At 39.4% G+C, this 14,136-nt stretch overlaps 1 protein-coding gene across 1 annotated transcript; it reads right to left on the minus strand.

Annotated features, from left to right (window-relative positions):
- Positions 1-1,732, minus strand: LOC142125336 (myb-related transcription factor, partner of profilin-like). The gene is made up of 2 exons (XM_075194268.1): positions 855-1,732; positions 1-470 (listed from the first exon to the last, which is right to left on the minus strand). The coding sequence occupies exons 1-2, from the start codon at positions 1,082-1,084 to the stop codon at positions 254-256; spliced, it is 447 nt and encodes a 148-aa protein (XP_075050369.1). The 5' UTR covers positions 1,085-1,732; the 3' UTR covers positions 1-253.
- Positions 1,733-14,136: the final 12,404 nt, after the last annotated feature.

A 14,136-nucleotide genomic window follows, 5' to 3' on the forward strand; every position in this document is an offset into this window, starting at 1 on the left:
TGTCAGCTTCCCTTGAATGTGCTAGCAGCCCTTTCCGCTCCCCAAATACAAACATTGCCACTTATGGTCTGACATTTTAGGATGAGCCCTACATATTGAGACCATTTGTCTTCAGTGTGTAAATGTCATTTCCTACTATGTGATAGGCAAACACATTGTGCAATTGAAGTTTACCTTCACACACACATCCTGAGAGTTGACACTTTTACTCAGACAGATACAAAGCTTTACAGACATTAAGAAAGCAAACTCATCATGTACCTAGTGGAGCGGCCTCTCCTGTTCGGGATGGGCTAGAGCCAGTGTCTATGTCGCCCACCCCAACTATCTCCACCAGGGCTATTGCAGCCCTCGCCCGCTCCTCGAGGGGTGTTAAAGTAGTACGTAGTCGAGGCCCCCCACCAGTGCCTTGAGCATGCCTGTGAAGCTCAACAAGCTTCGCTTTCAGGCGTCCTTTATAGTCTGCCCATCTGTGGAATAGACAAACATTATTGCCTCACATAGTACCTTCAACTCTAAATGACACATTTTTCAATCAAATACATTGCACGTTTGCTAATCACAACAATTTAACCTTCACATACAGTAATACAGATTTTGCTCTTTTGAAGCGCGTATAATGTGGTAAACATATTATGTCAATGTGACCAAGGGCCATGGTGTTAGTTTCTGAAAACAAAGGGCCTGATCAACAAATGCATTGGAGTCACAAGGTGGTTTCACCTCACAGGTGACTAATGCTACTATGTCACAATATCCATATTTATCTCTAGCGATATCTATATATATTATTTGACAAATACACACAGTCAGTAAAGTTAAATAGGGCTATTATTTTTTAATTTAATTCGTACCTTTTCTGTACTTCAACCTTTGTACGCTCATACGGAGATATTTCATTTATGAGCCTTGTGATTTCCTGCCAATGGGTTTGGCGCTCGCGTCCGGTTATTTGGCGGTTCCCACTGTGGAACCTCGCCAGAACCTCTTCTACCAGCACCTCCAGCTCCTCCTCTATGAAGTTGTTTTTACGCCTAGTTGGCAGCCCTGGTGCCTCCACATTACTTGGGCCAGCATCAGACATATTCCTATTTCAAAGATAAGTTGTGTCTTTATAGGCAATGCACACAGTCAGGTGGTGATACAGAATCTAAGCACATTCCCCCCCTACATAAGGTACAATTTCACAAACTTCTAACTAGGTCTAAAACACATGCCCCTTATTATAATAAACATTGTGGTTTGTCTATTTAACGGCCATTTAGTTTGACCACTGCATTTTGACTGACATATTAGTCAAATACTATAGCAACATTCTCCTACTACTACTACTACTCTTCACTTTTCAAACCATAACATTGGTTTACAGGTTAGCAACACACCAAAATGAAGGATATCACTCAGTTGCAAACCCTATATTGTGTAATTATTATTAATATTTGGTTACAAATCAGCCAACATTTGGACCCATGTGTCCATCAATGCAATGAGCTAGTTATTATGCCGTTGAACAAGGATAAGTTTCAAAAGAACTTAGCATACTGTAGGCTACTATTGAAAACTTTACATGTTAAATGTGAGGCCAGGGGCCCTTTGCTTAGCAGTTTTTTTTACATTCCGGCCACACATATTGCAGAGCAAACAGTTTACTACATTAGGAGATAAAAATATTTTGGAACTATCCAGAAATTTCAGATAAATTCTTATACTTACTTTTCTCCAAAGTTTGGCACAAAAGACAAAAATTCTTTTGATAGTCAACTGGGTAATGCGTGGTATGGGCTGCGAAAAAAAAAACAAATTAATTTTTATAAGCAAGAAAAGGTAATGTGGTAAACAAAGCTAACCTCCTAATTTGAATATGGATAAGGTTCAAAAGAACTTAGCATACTGTAGGCAGAAAACTTTAGGAGAACACAAAAAAAAAAAAATCTTTCAATCTCTGATTTAGTTTGGTACTTACTGTTTGTTGTTGGCTTCTTAGAACAATCATCCAAATGTAATGTAATGAAATCTTGACTGTGCTCTATCCAGGCTAAAAAGCGAATGAACAGGCACTAGACCAAAGCACAGGTGGGTTTAAATGGAGTGTTGAATTAATAAACCAGGTGTACACTCTTCTTCCTAATTGCGGAGCACACTGTACTCGTCTCAGTGCAGGCGCCCGCCATGTTCTTGGTGGGAGAGACAATCAGAGTCACAACACAGGTGTGTGAAAGCTCCGCGTGTGACGTGAGCACGCCCATACGTGCTCAGCGAACCAATCGGAACGCAGAGGCCCCCATTTTGTGTTATAGACATTATACCAAAATGAGGGCTGCAATTTTCAGCAGGCGTGAGCTGAGAGTCCTTGCAGAGGGTATGGACAATGTAACCTCTGGACGGTATGTCTCCAACGAGGTGAAGGTGCGGGCCTATCAAAGGGTCCGCAGACGCCTCCGCCTCCGATACAACATTCGGCGGAGCACCGTTCAGCTCCAACGGCGGTGGAGCGATCTCCGGCGCCGCCAGCCCCAGCTTCTGGAGGAGCTCCGTAGGGAGATCAGAATAAGTGAGTTCTCTACTAATCGCCAAAAAAAAGTCAACATATATATATATTTGCTCTATGGCCCTGATACATGAAGGATCCTTAACTTGAGAAACTTCTTATTTCAGTCTCCTGGACAAAACCATGTTACAATGCAAGGGGTGCAAATTAGTGTTCAGTTTTGCACATAAGTTAAATACTGACTGTTTTTTCATTTAGCACACAGATACTTGATAGATTATTTGTACACGGAAGTTTAAAGTTGATATTTGTGTGCTACATGAAAAAACAGTCAGTATTTAATTTATGGTCAAAACAGATTACTAATTTGCACCCCTTGCATTGTAACATGGTTTTGTCCAGGAGACTGAAATAAGAAGTTTCTCAAGTTAAGGATCCTTAATGAATCAGGCCCTATGTTTGTAAATATGTTCACCCTAAACACCTGACATGGCCTACATAACAATGTGCAAGCACACTATAAAGGTCATGCCCCTTCCAGTGCACCCAAAAAGCTTTGGCTCCTGTGTCCTAAATGTGTCTGCTAACCATTTACTGACCTAAATGTTTTTGTGTGACAATTCTCACCATTAAGTGTGGTTTAGGAAATCAGGCATTCTAAGTCTTGACCCGAGTGCTGTAACTTGCTAGTCTAACCTTAAAAACATTTTGGAGTGGAAGATGTGTTGTCATTATTGGGCCAAGATTTAAAAGGCACGTTTCAAATACAAAACACCTTAGTGTTTAGACTGATTTTTGCAAGCTCCCATAAGATGCAAACAGATTAGATAGTGTGCTAGATATAGCTAATCAATTATTACTTAACTGCCTATTTAGACTCTTTTAGACTGTAAGGTACTCCCAACAAAGGGTGATTTCCAAAGTATACTCAACATTCAAAGCTTTTTGACCTCCATCCACTAATTCGGTGGTCCTGTAGAGAACTAATTGACCAGGGCCAAGGGAGTTTGATGACTTAAAAGCACCTACATGAAAAAAACATACTACGGCCAAATGTGAACAAAACCTAATTAGGCGGCCAGTAGTATGTTTGGGGAGTGTGGTAGACAACACATGCAAATATGGAGCAAGCCTCCAAACTCCACACATATGTAACTATCATCAGGGAGTTGAACTCCTGACCCCAGTGCTGTGAGGCAGACGTGCTAACCACTAGACCACTGTGCTGGGCTGACAAGTCATGTGAAATGCTTTGTGTTCATCATGTTTACCTCCTTGCATTGTTAGTAGCAAATATTTATGCCTGCTGACAATGTTAAGTTGATTAAATATGTATGATCACCTGATTGTCAAAATACAATAGTTTTTTTCAAATGGTGATTGTGTTAACATGTCCTTTTGTTTATATTTCCTTTTTTCAAACAGACCGAGCACGCTGGGAACGCCGCCAACGCCGCCGGGCATTCGTCGAGGCGCAAGCAGCTGAGGAGGAGGAGGAGGAGCAGCAGCCAGTGGCGGTGGCAGTGCCACTGTCATCGGAGGAGGAGGAGGCGGCGGTGCCAGTGGCAGTGTCGCAGGAGGAGGAGGAGGCGGTGCCAGTGGCAGTGTCGCAGGAGGAGGAGGAGGCGGTGCCAGTGGCAGTGGCAGTGTCGGAGGAGGAGGAGGAGGCAGTGGCAGTGTCGGAGGAGGAGGAGGAGGCGGTGCCAGTGGCAATGGCAGTGGAGGAGCAGGAGGAGGAGGAGGCGGTGGCAGTGCCGGTGCCAGTGGCAGCAGCGGTGGAGGAGGACGAGGAGCAGGCTGACCGGGAGCCCCAGGATTTAGCGGACTCCACATCAGGCAGCCAAGAGGCAGTGGAGTTGGAAGATTGTAAGTATTTGCGATAAGTGATGGACATAGTTATACAAGATTGACATGTGCATTATACTTGTACATAATCCCTGCTGTGACATATGTTGATTAAATGGTGCCTTAAATGCCACAGGTCGAACACTTATAATATCTGCCTATACATTTTAGGCGCATTAAACACTCAAACCACAGCCATAGCCATCTTAACACATGGGCACGCAGGGCATTGGGCAAAACAATGTGGCCGCTAGCCTGGTCAACTCGTCAGTATATTAATGACTTGTTTATAAAATCTAATATACACCAAAATCGTTTGAATTCCTGTGAGTGATTGTATAGGTAGTGGCCCATGTAGTGCATAGACCTGGGGCCAATAATGCTGGATAAGACAACCCTGTACATGGCCCTCTCCCCGTGGCTCACCAGAATTTAGTACATTGATTCGAATGCCTTCTCGATGTCTAATGTGCGTGCAAATGGTTTTGTGGCCAGAGGCCTAAGTTTTGAAAGTAATGTAACAGTAAACATCTCTAGTAAATCCTGTCTGTTTGATGAAATATGTATCCATGTATGTAATGTTTAATTTCTGATTTCTTTCAGCACCCACTGAGGAAGCTGGCAATTGGCCTCCACCACCACCCACCGCAGCAGAACTGATGGCCCACATGGGTCAAATTGTGGAGGACCTGGAAGGCCTCCACGTACATATTGGGAACATTGTAGGCAACCTGCGTTTTAAATTGGCCTACTGGGCCTCATTTCTATGATAATTTATTTATTTGTTCTCTGATGTATATGTAAATAGTTTGAAAAGATTGTTGTGTTTTAAAAATATATACCTTTATAAAAAAACAAACCTTGGTGTGTGTGTCTTTATTCATCTCATTACACAACATGTGGGTATATATAATAGTCCGAAAAGAGTAATGAAGAAAGATGATATGCTTATAACATCATTTGTAAAACACAAAAGGATTTCTTTAGCTGTTTGCATGTAATCCAAAAGTAACATGTGCCCTCCACGAACAAGCCACCCCTATAAGAGGTATTGCATCTGTAGGCCCTGTGTGCAAGATAAAATCCAAAAATGTCAAACGCTCTAGCTAGTTACCAATTCCCCCAAATACATATGTCATTGTAGTGATACTCCAAGGTAACGTTCAAGTATCAGAGCAAAGCCAGTGACACATTGAAGAGAACCTCTAAAGTGTACCCAGAAGTGGCGTCAATGGTGTAAGGCAGAAGTGCAAGCGAGGCAAAGGACCATGGTACTGGAGTGTGGAGAGCGGCCTGTTTGGATAAAGCTGAGTACATGACATAACGTGTACGCCATGGATCCAGATGACAGTCTATTTGCTGACAATGTTGCATTTACCTCCAAGGAAGCTGTCACCTACAACACCCCCCCCCCCCTTAGTCCATTTAGAATACTCAATGTCAGCATGCAGCTAATACTGTGCATGTGAAGTATAGGCCGTGAGGCTTCTTGGATTTTCCCTCCAAATAAATATTTACTTTCAATACAGTATAAATCAGAGGGCATATTTTACAATATGGTTGAGCGTGTATAACAAATGCAAAATAAAAAAAGAAAGCATTGTGTCCCATTTCTTGTTAGGATAATGATTCCAGTCCACACATTAGTTATGGGTATGCTCAGTATTTGAACTCATGTCTGCTGTGTTGTGAGTCCAAAGTGCTAACCAGTGAGCTACCTGTGATATTGGTATTTTGTAAGTAATTTGTGTGAATAATGTAGAGTAGTATTAAGTGTGAGGTGTCTGTGTAGCACGCATGCTGTATTGTTGGTGTTGTCTGTGTATTTTCATGTCTCAGGTTGGGGTAGCGGGTAGCTGTCCCCATTTGCATACAGTCATTCCTGAGTTGTAATCCAGACAGAAACCCTTCCTCTGTGTGGAGGTTGTATATACACTCTTGTGTGTATCCTTTATGGAAGAGTATGCTATGCATTCATTCATTTTGCTGAAAAGGCAAAGATGTATTCACACCACATACATTTTAATACATTCGTTATTCATGTGTTTTTAATGTAGCCATGTGCATGCATTTTGCATACTATACGGCGACTTGAAATCGAAGAAATCCTAAACACAGATCGTGAGCAATGTGTTTTTGACAAGTGTGTATTAGGTTAATTGGTAGCAAAGGAAAAACAACCGTCCAGAGTGTTGCACATCATTGTTATTTGTCAGTGATTAATGAGTAGAGAGCTATGTCGTAAAAATAAGCCCCAGGCATTTATGTTGTGTTGTGTGTAAACAAACTGTTGGGTCCCTCCCACAGTGGGCGTGAGGTTTGCATTGCTTGGCTTGTCGTCAATCAGTTGAGAGCCGTCGCTTATGCGTGTAGCATGTTTAAAGATCCGCAGGTGGGTGTGTTTTCTAACGTTTGCGCTGCTTATTTCCGTCACTTAGACCACATGGGGGTGTGTTTTTGCTGTTTGAGGTGCTTATTTCGGTTTACGTCACTCAAAGTATGCAAGGCAGATGCGTATGCGTTTGCGAATTTTGATGAATCGGGCCCCTCGTTCCAATCAATTTAGGATCATGTAATGTATATAAATTTCCGATCGATCCACATCCAACTGCTGATAGTTCCTCGAGCTGTGACTCCTTTGGGGGGTATATAGCGAGTAGCAAAAGAACAGTGGATTGCTGTTCTTCAACAGTATTCATAATAGTAAATGAATTTGCTGCTGTGCGGTTGCGAACGAATGTGCATTGTAAACAAGTATGTGTTACAGAATGAATGAAGAAGACGTGTTCCTTTCTCCTTGTAAGAGTTTTTGGGTTGTTCTTGATGAACATGCTTAGTTCATTATTTAAATTTCTTGGGGATATCACTACAGGGACCACATACGTAGTTTCAGTGTGACCAAAAACCAAATCTTTTAACACGACGATATGGCTGTTAGAATTCGCTGCCCGGCCAGTCGGTCTTTCCTTAATCGTTTAAAACGTGTCTAGAGTGTACGCATGAACCGTGGAAAATTCTTCAGTGTGTACCTAGCCCTAGAGATATATTTAAATTGTGAATAAATATATTTAAATTGTGAATAAATTTGTGTGATCTAATGCAAAGGCAATGTTTTGGTTGCATCGCTATTGTTTTTGTTTGCTGGTAATTTATTTGCATTGTTTTCTTTCAAGGAGCATTGAAACAAATGCCATGTCTTGCTAATTTAATGCAGTATTGACATAACTCTTTAAATACATTACTGAGAGGTAAAGATTTTTTGTGCGTGCTGATTGTTTGCTGAGTTGTTCTATTAAATGGATTTCATTTTGTAATTGTTCTGGCTTTCCTCAATCTCTGTATTTTTAAGATGAAAGGTCAGTTGTATGAAGTGAATCCTCAATGCAGGTTTTATGAGTGCACAAATAGTAGCCACACTGGTCAGGTCAAATCATTTCTGAACACATTGTTGAGTTTTTTTGCTTTGTTTCTAGAGAGATTAACAAGGAGTTCTGAAGTTTTCAATTATAAGGAGGATGTAGTTTAGTGGGGGGGCCATTGAAACGAAACAGGGTAGATCAGACCAGATAACATCACCATTGTTCAATGACAGATCTTTTTGAAGAAACCATGGGCTAGATTTACTAAGCTGCGGGTTTGAAAAAGTGGAGATGTTGCCTATAGCAACCAATCAGATTCTAGCTGTCATTTTATAGAAGGTACTAAATAAATGAAAGCTAGAATCTGATTGGTTGCTATAGGCAACATCCCCACTTTTTCAAACCCGCAGCTTAGTAAACCTAGCCCCATGTGTTAATGAGGATGAATTCTATTCTGAAGTAAGTTGAGTGAGCTTGAAATAATATGTATCTTGCAAACATCATAGAGATCATATCCTTTTAGTAAATTGAACTGAGGAATTGCTAATGAAAGGGCTTTGCGATTATTATTTTAGATGGGCTCTGAGATCTGTCTAGGGAAAGACTAAGTACCATCTTAAAACACCTTAAAATCATAAGTTATTTATAAGTGATCCAGTAACAATGACTAACTCATTTTTTATGGTGTAGTTTCATTCAGAATACAATGAAAATAGATAATAAATACACAATGAACCTTTAAATGAAGAATAGATAGTTTAAAGTAAAAACAAACTGACTAATACCTTAAATACAGGATTTCTGAATATTGGCACGACATTTAAAATATTCAATTTATGCCGAAATCAAAGCTTTTGAGACAAAATACAGTTTTCCTCCCCAATTAAAATAAAAGTCTTTATTGTATCTTGGTTTCACATTCTGTGGAATGACCCTTGTCTTTTTAATTTTAATTAAGTGATAAAAAACTTTAAAGTTCTTTTCTTAATTATTTTTTTTAAAACAGTTTTGTGTCTGTCAGTAGTAAGAATTCCTAAATAAATTAATTTTCATTTCATGATGCATCCTTAATACAGTGTGTCACCGGATGAGCTGATCAGCACATTGAATGTCTGCACAATTATAGTCTTCAGAGTGGAAAGAGTGGTCTAGTTTTTCTGAGAGGGACAATTGTTCATAAAATTTAGTCTCCAGAACAGTATCATGTGATGAGGGAAAAGAACACTCTAATTGGCACACTCTCCCCCGTCTGTTGCTGCTACTTCCGGTTTAAAAAAAGAGTTGAGGTCCCCAATGAACCAGTTCATTTGATATCAAACAGCTCTTTCACATGTGTGTTTGTAAAAATTGCACATTGTCAGCAATATGTATTAGGCTGGGTATACAGTAATGTGTTTTCAGCAGATTATCGGTCCAATCAGATGATAAACAACTGATTGGCCCGATATCACAATAGTGTGTACCCTGCAATGAGAAGCGATTATTGCTCCAAAGCTCATAATATCGTTGAACGAGATTGTTAAACTGAACTAAAAATCTTGACTCAACAATGTCACAATGTCATTCCAATTCTGCAGTGTGAGATTGACAGCTTCACCCTCTAATCAAAAGGTGACAGCTTCATCCTTAAATCAGAGGGTGACAGAGATTGACAGCTTCACCCGTTCACCCGTCCCCCACACAGAGGGAGAATAATGAGACAGACACATGAAGAGACCGCTTTCAGCTCCTGGCTGTGAACAAATCTCTTTCCTGTGCCCGGCTTTCAGTTTCAGCATGTTCTGACACGGCATTCTTATGCTAAAGATCATAGCTTGTATTTTTAGGGGTCTTCTAGGAATATGTGGATGTAATTATGGAAGATTGGCAGATAAGGAGATATAATGGGAGCATCAGGTGTTCACTGGCTATGGTTGTGTGCAGACTACACCAGAGTGGTTAATTCATTCCATCTGTTATTTTTTTTTGTTGTCGCTGGTTATACACGAGTGCCATCCTAAGGACACCGTTAATTCCCCTGGCACACAAGTGCGATCCCCACAAGTGATTGCTGTTTTTAACAAAAAATTGCCTGCAACAGTAAAAATATATGTTTACACATTACATTTTAAAAGCACACACAGCACAAATGACAGATCATAGTGTACAACACTAGTAGTCTATTGTACAGCAGTTGTTTCTCTTATTGCTGGGGTGCGGGAATGAGTCTGGTGATTTTGTCTAACAGCAATGGTAGGTGCGGTCATTTTAGGTAAACTTACAATTACATATGTGGAAAAATGCAATCGTTAGACTTTTCCTGTAGTGTGTAACTAGCCTTAGTTCTTACAGGTAATCAGCTCAACTTTATGACTAATGTTCTTTGGACAATGTAATGCCATCAAGGACAGGGGATTTTCAAATTGCGTTTTTGTAAGAGATAATTTTGGCACCTGCCAAACTGGAATAAAAAAAATGCACATATCGCTTTCAAGTGCATTGACCCATTCAAACATTCATTATTTATAATCCTGAATTTGGGCTGCATGATTGATGAATATGTGGAATGGTTTTAAGTCTGGTATATCTAATATCTTATTCCAGGCACAGGATACAAAAATTGGACTGTCTGCTATAAATCTGGTCACATGAAAGTACTGACAAGTACAGAAGAGGGACCTTCTGTGACAACTTTTGCAGCAGCTGGTGCTTGTTGCTAGGGGAATTATCGAGTACTATGATAATAACAAAAAAGACAGTTGACAGCGCTTATCCTTTAAACTGCATATCTGTGTGTGTGTGTCTAGCAAAATTAAAACATGAGGTATTAGTTCATATTTTGATCAAAAGATTTAAGCCTGCATCCCAACGTCAAGGGCACCTCCCCTAATTGTCATTGCTGAAATAGAAATAATAGGGATTGGTCTAAATCTGCAGTCACATTGTACTATGTTATATAGGTAACACACAAAGAGGAGAGGTCCATTGCTAATTGACATTACTGAAATAGAAATAATAGGGCTGGCACTGTTGTTCTTAATCTGCAGTCACATTGTACTGTGCTATCAAAATTGATTTACAGCAGTACACAGAAGACCAGGAGCATCAAGCAGCTGCTGGCACCAGTCCTGCTGATAGTATTCCCTCTACATTATCTGTTAAAGTCTATGTTAAAGTGCATAGTGTTTTTAAGTCAGGGAAACAAAAATGTAAAAAAACACATTTTACCTTGGTCAAGAAAAAACGACCTGTAATCCAGGCAAAGTTATCTTCAGAAAATAATAAAATTGCAAACATGCCATTCTACACACGCAGTAGCAAGGAAAGAATGAGGCCTTTTACCTTTCTCTATGAGTGCTAGTTCTGCAACTGTCACTGAGGCACCATCTTGTAAGGTTAGTCATGACCAAGCAAGACCTTGTCATTCTTACTCAAAAGGTGGTGCCCAAATACTTTTACGTGTAAAAGCCGAGCTGGAAGAAAACAGTAAGGCATTAGAGGAAAATGTATGCTCAGTTTCAGAAATGACACCAATCCCTGAGGAGAGTCCATCCACGAGTGGTATGTGTAATCGTGACTATTCTGATAGTGTAAAGTGGGATTATCGGCGCTTCTCCTAATGCGAGAACTCCTGCTGCTGTAAAAATATATACATTCAATACTAAAAAAGTGATCAGCGCACGGAGAACTGAAGCATACAATATGGCACTAAAATGTACGTGAAGATGTTTATAGCCCTTTTGTGACAATGTAGTAAAAATAACGAGTCAGTAGTTTTCAATATGGTCTTACCCTGCTCTTTCCCTGTATACACTCGAAATTTCCTCTCCTCGGTGTCAGCGGAGTGCTGGCTTCCCAATCTGAGGCGCGATGTGTAGAAAAGAGTACAAGTAGTTCCAGATGGTATTTGGCTGTGAGTACAGCTCGTGCCGTCTGCAGTGGAACGCAGGTGAACCGCACAGTTCCTTCTGTCACTTCCTGTATGGACGGATGCCCAGATAGTACAAACAAGAGTGCAAAAGCTGCAATGGTGCTGAATGGAGAAAAAATGTAAGTTTTCCGACGCGTTTCGTCCCTAGGGACTTTCTCAAGGATAATCCTGGTTGTAGCAGGTTGCTTTTTATAGTCGAAATTTCGAGCAACTTTATTGATAAAATAGTGTTTTGACACATAATATAAAATTCATTGATACGCTACAGTATCCGTAAAATATGTACAGATATACTCTGCATATAATAAAATTGTATCTTGAGAGGACACAAGTGTATAATGCTATATTTTATGACAGGAATGGCCATAAGTCAAATTCTAAATTTAGACCTAAAGGAATGAGGGTTTTTAATTTATATATAAACTCTGTTTCTATTTTAGACATGGTTGCAATATAATTTCCCCCTCTCCAATTCTTTGGTACCAGTTTGATGCCTTTGAATTTTAATCCTCCTGGGTCCTTATTATGATAAGTTGAAAAATGTTGGGGAACAGTGTGTGTAGTAATTCCCTTTTTAATATTTCTTATGTGTTCCATAATACGAATTCTCAGTTTTCTTTTGGTCCTCCCCACATATTGGAGGCCACATGGGCACTCCAATAAATATATGGTTCCTTCAGAATTGCAGCTAATATTTTCTTTGATGGAATATATTTCTTTAGTAGTTGCAGAACTGTACGTTAACATCAGGGTAGTTGAATTAATTTTGCAATTCTTGCAGCAAGAGCAATTGTTACAATAGAAAAAACCTACTGTATTTCTAGTGGTTTTCTCCTTTTCAATTGGTAAATAGCTTCTTGTGAGCATATTTCTCAAATTGTCTGCTTTTTTATATATAATGATGTTTTTTTTTTGGGATGATTTGGCTTAAAATTTCATCATGTAAGAGAATATGCCAATGTTTTTCTATTATGTTTTTTATGACTTGGAAATGACTACTGAACTTTGTAATGAACACAGTATCGAATTTCTTCAGTTCTTCTTCTTCGTCTTTTCCTTTATATGTCATAAGTGTGTCTCTCTCCACTTCCTTCATATTTTGAAAGGCTTCTTGTAAAATATTTTTATTGTAATTCCTTTCTATACATTTTTCCATCATGTTATCTCCTTGTTTAATGTAATCAGTTAAATTGGAACAGTTTCTTCGGACTCTTCTAAATTGTCCTTTAGGTATATTTTTAATCCATAATGGATGGTGATTACTGTTTGCAGGAAGGAAATTATTACAGTCCACTTTTTAATATAGTTTCATGACATTATCTGTCCATCCTGGATATAAATTTCCAAATCTAGAAATTGAATTTGGTAGGTACTGGTACTGGCCGTAAATTCTAAGTTTACATCGTTACGGTTAATATTTCTAAGGAAATTATCCAGTATACTCTGTTCCCCATTCCATATAAAGATAATATCATCTATATATCTATACCAGCAGATGATCTGATCTTGATAGATATTATTGGACCATATGTTGTCTTCCTCCCATTGCGACATAAATAAATTTGCATAACTGGGTGCGAAGCGGCTGCCCATAGCGGTCCCTTTCTCCTGATGGTAAAATACACCCTCATGCCAGAAATAGTTATGGGTAAGTATAAATTCTATACTGTCCATAATGAACTGTATTTGTTGGTTATGCAGGTCTGTATTCCGGCATAACATCTGATAGGTGTTATAGCATCCATCTGCGTGGTTTATACAGGTGTAAAGTCTTTTATTAAGTCTTATGCACTGTTCGTTTTCTGCTCCAGTTTCTAGATTCTTATGCTTTCATGCCTCCAGTATGTCTCTTTTTGTTTAGCTTGGTCTGTCTTATGTAATCATTGTTACATATGCACTTCTCCCCATTGTACAGTGCTGCGGAGTTATGTCTTACATATAAACAGTAATAATGATGAATAATGAACATTCCGGCACCTGGAATGGATGACTAATGTACTCGTAGCTCCATTCCGGCAGCCGGAATGAATAGTTAAGGTCCTCGGGGCTCATCCCGGAATGGATGAGTAATGCACTCAGCGCTCCATTCTGACATTCAGGCAGGTAGAACGGATGACTAGAATATATATAGAATATATATTTATATTATGTGTATATATCTATCTATATATCTATCTATATATCTATATATATATATATATATATATATATATATATATATACACACAATGCAATATATATGCAATATAATAAGTGGAATAGTTGTTCCACCAAGCAGCAGAGGGCGCTGCAGGGAGCCAAATCATTCCGGCATTCCGGCAATTCCGGTTTTCACCCTGCAGCGCCCTCTGCTGCTTGGTGGAATTTCACTGCAATATAACATGTGACTTACTATATATGTACTTAGACTGTACACACCAGTATCCATGTTGCATATGGGTTCCAGATAACTAGAGATACTGAAAGAGAGACATAAATGGCAATTTTGTGCGTATATTCCGCAAAATCGTGTGACTTTCATCTCACAACTAACA

The sequence above is a fragment of the Mixophyes fleayi genome, unplaced genomic scaffold (genome assembly GCF_038048845.1).
Source record: "Mixophyes fleayi isolate aMixFle1 unplaced genomic scaffold, aMixFle1.hap1 Scaffold_26, whole genome shotgun sequence".
Taxonomy (NCBI): domain Eukaryota; kingdom Metazoa; phylum Chordata; class Amphibia; order Anura; family Limnodynastidae; genus Mixophyes; species Mixophyes fleayi.

Coding starts and splice junctions, on each gene's coding strand:
- LOC142125336 (XM_075194268.1), bottom strand. CDS start 1,084: ATGTCTGATGCTGGCCCAAGTAATGTGGAGGCACCAGGGCTGCCAACT. Junction 471..854: donor AAGGTTGAAGTACAGAAAAG/GTACGAATTAAA, acceptor TCTATTCCACAG/ATGGGCAGACTATAAAGGAC.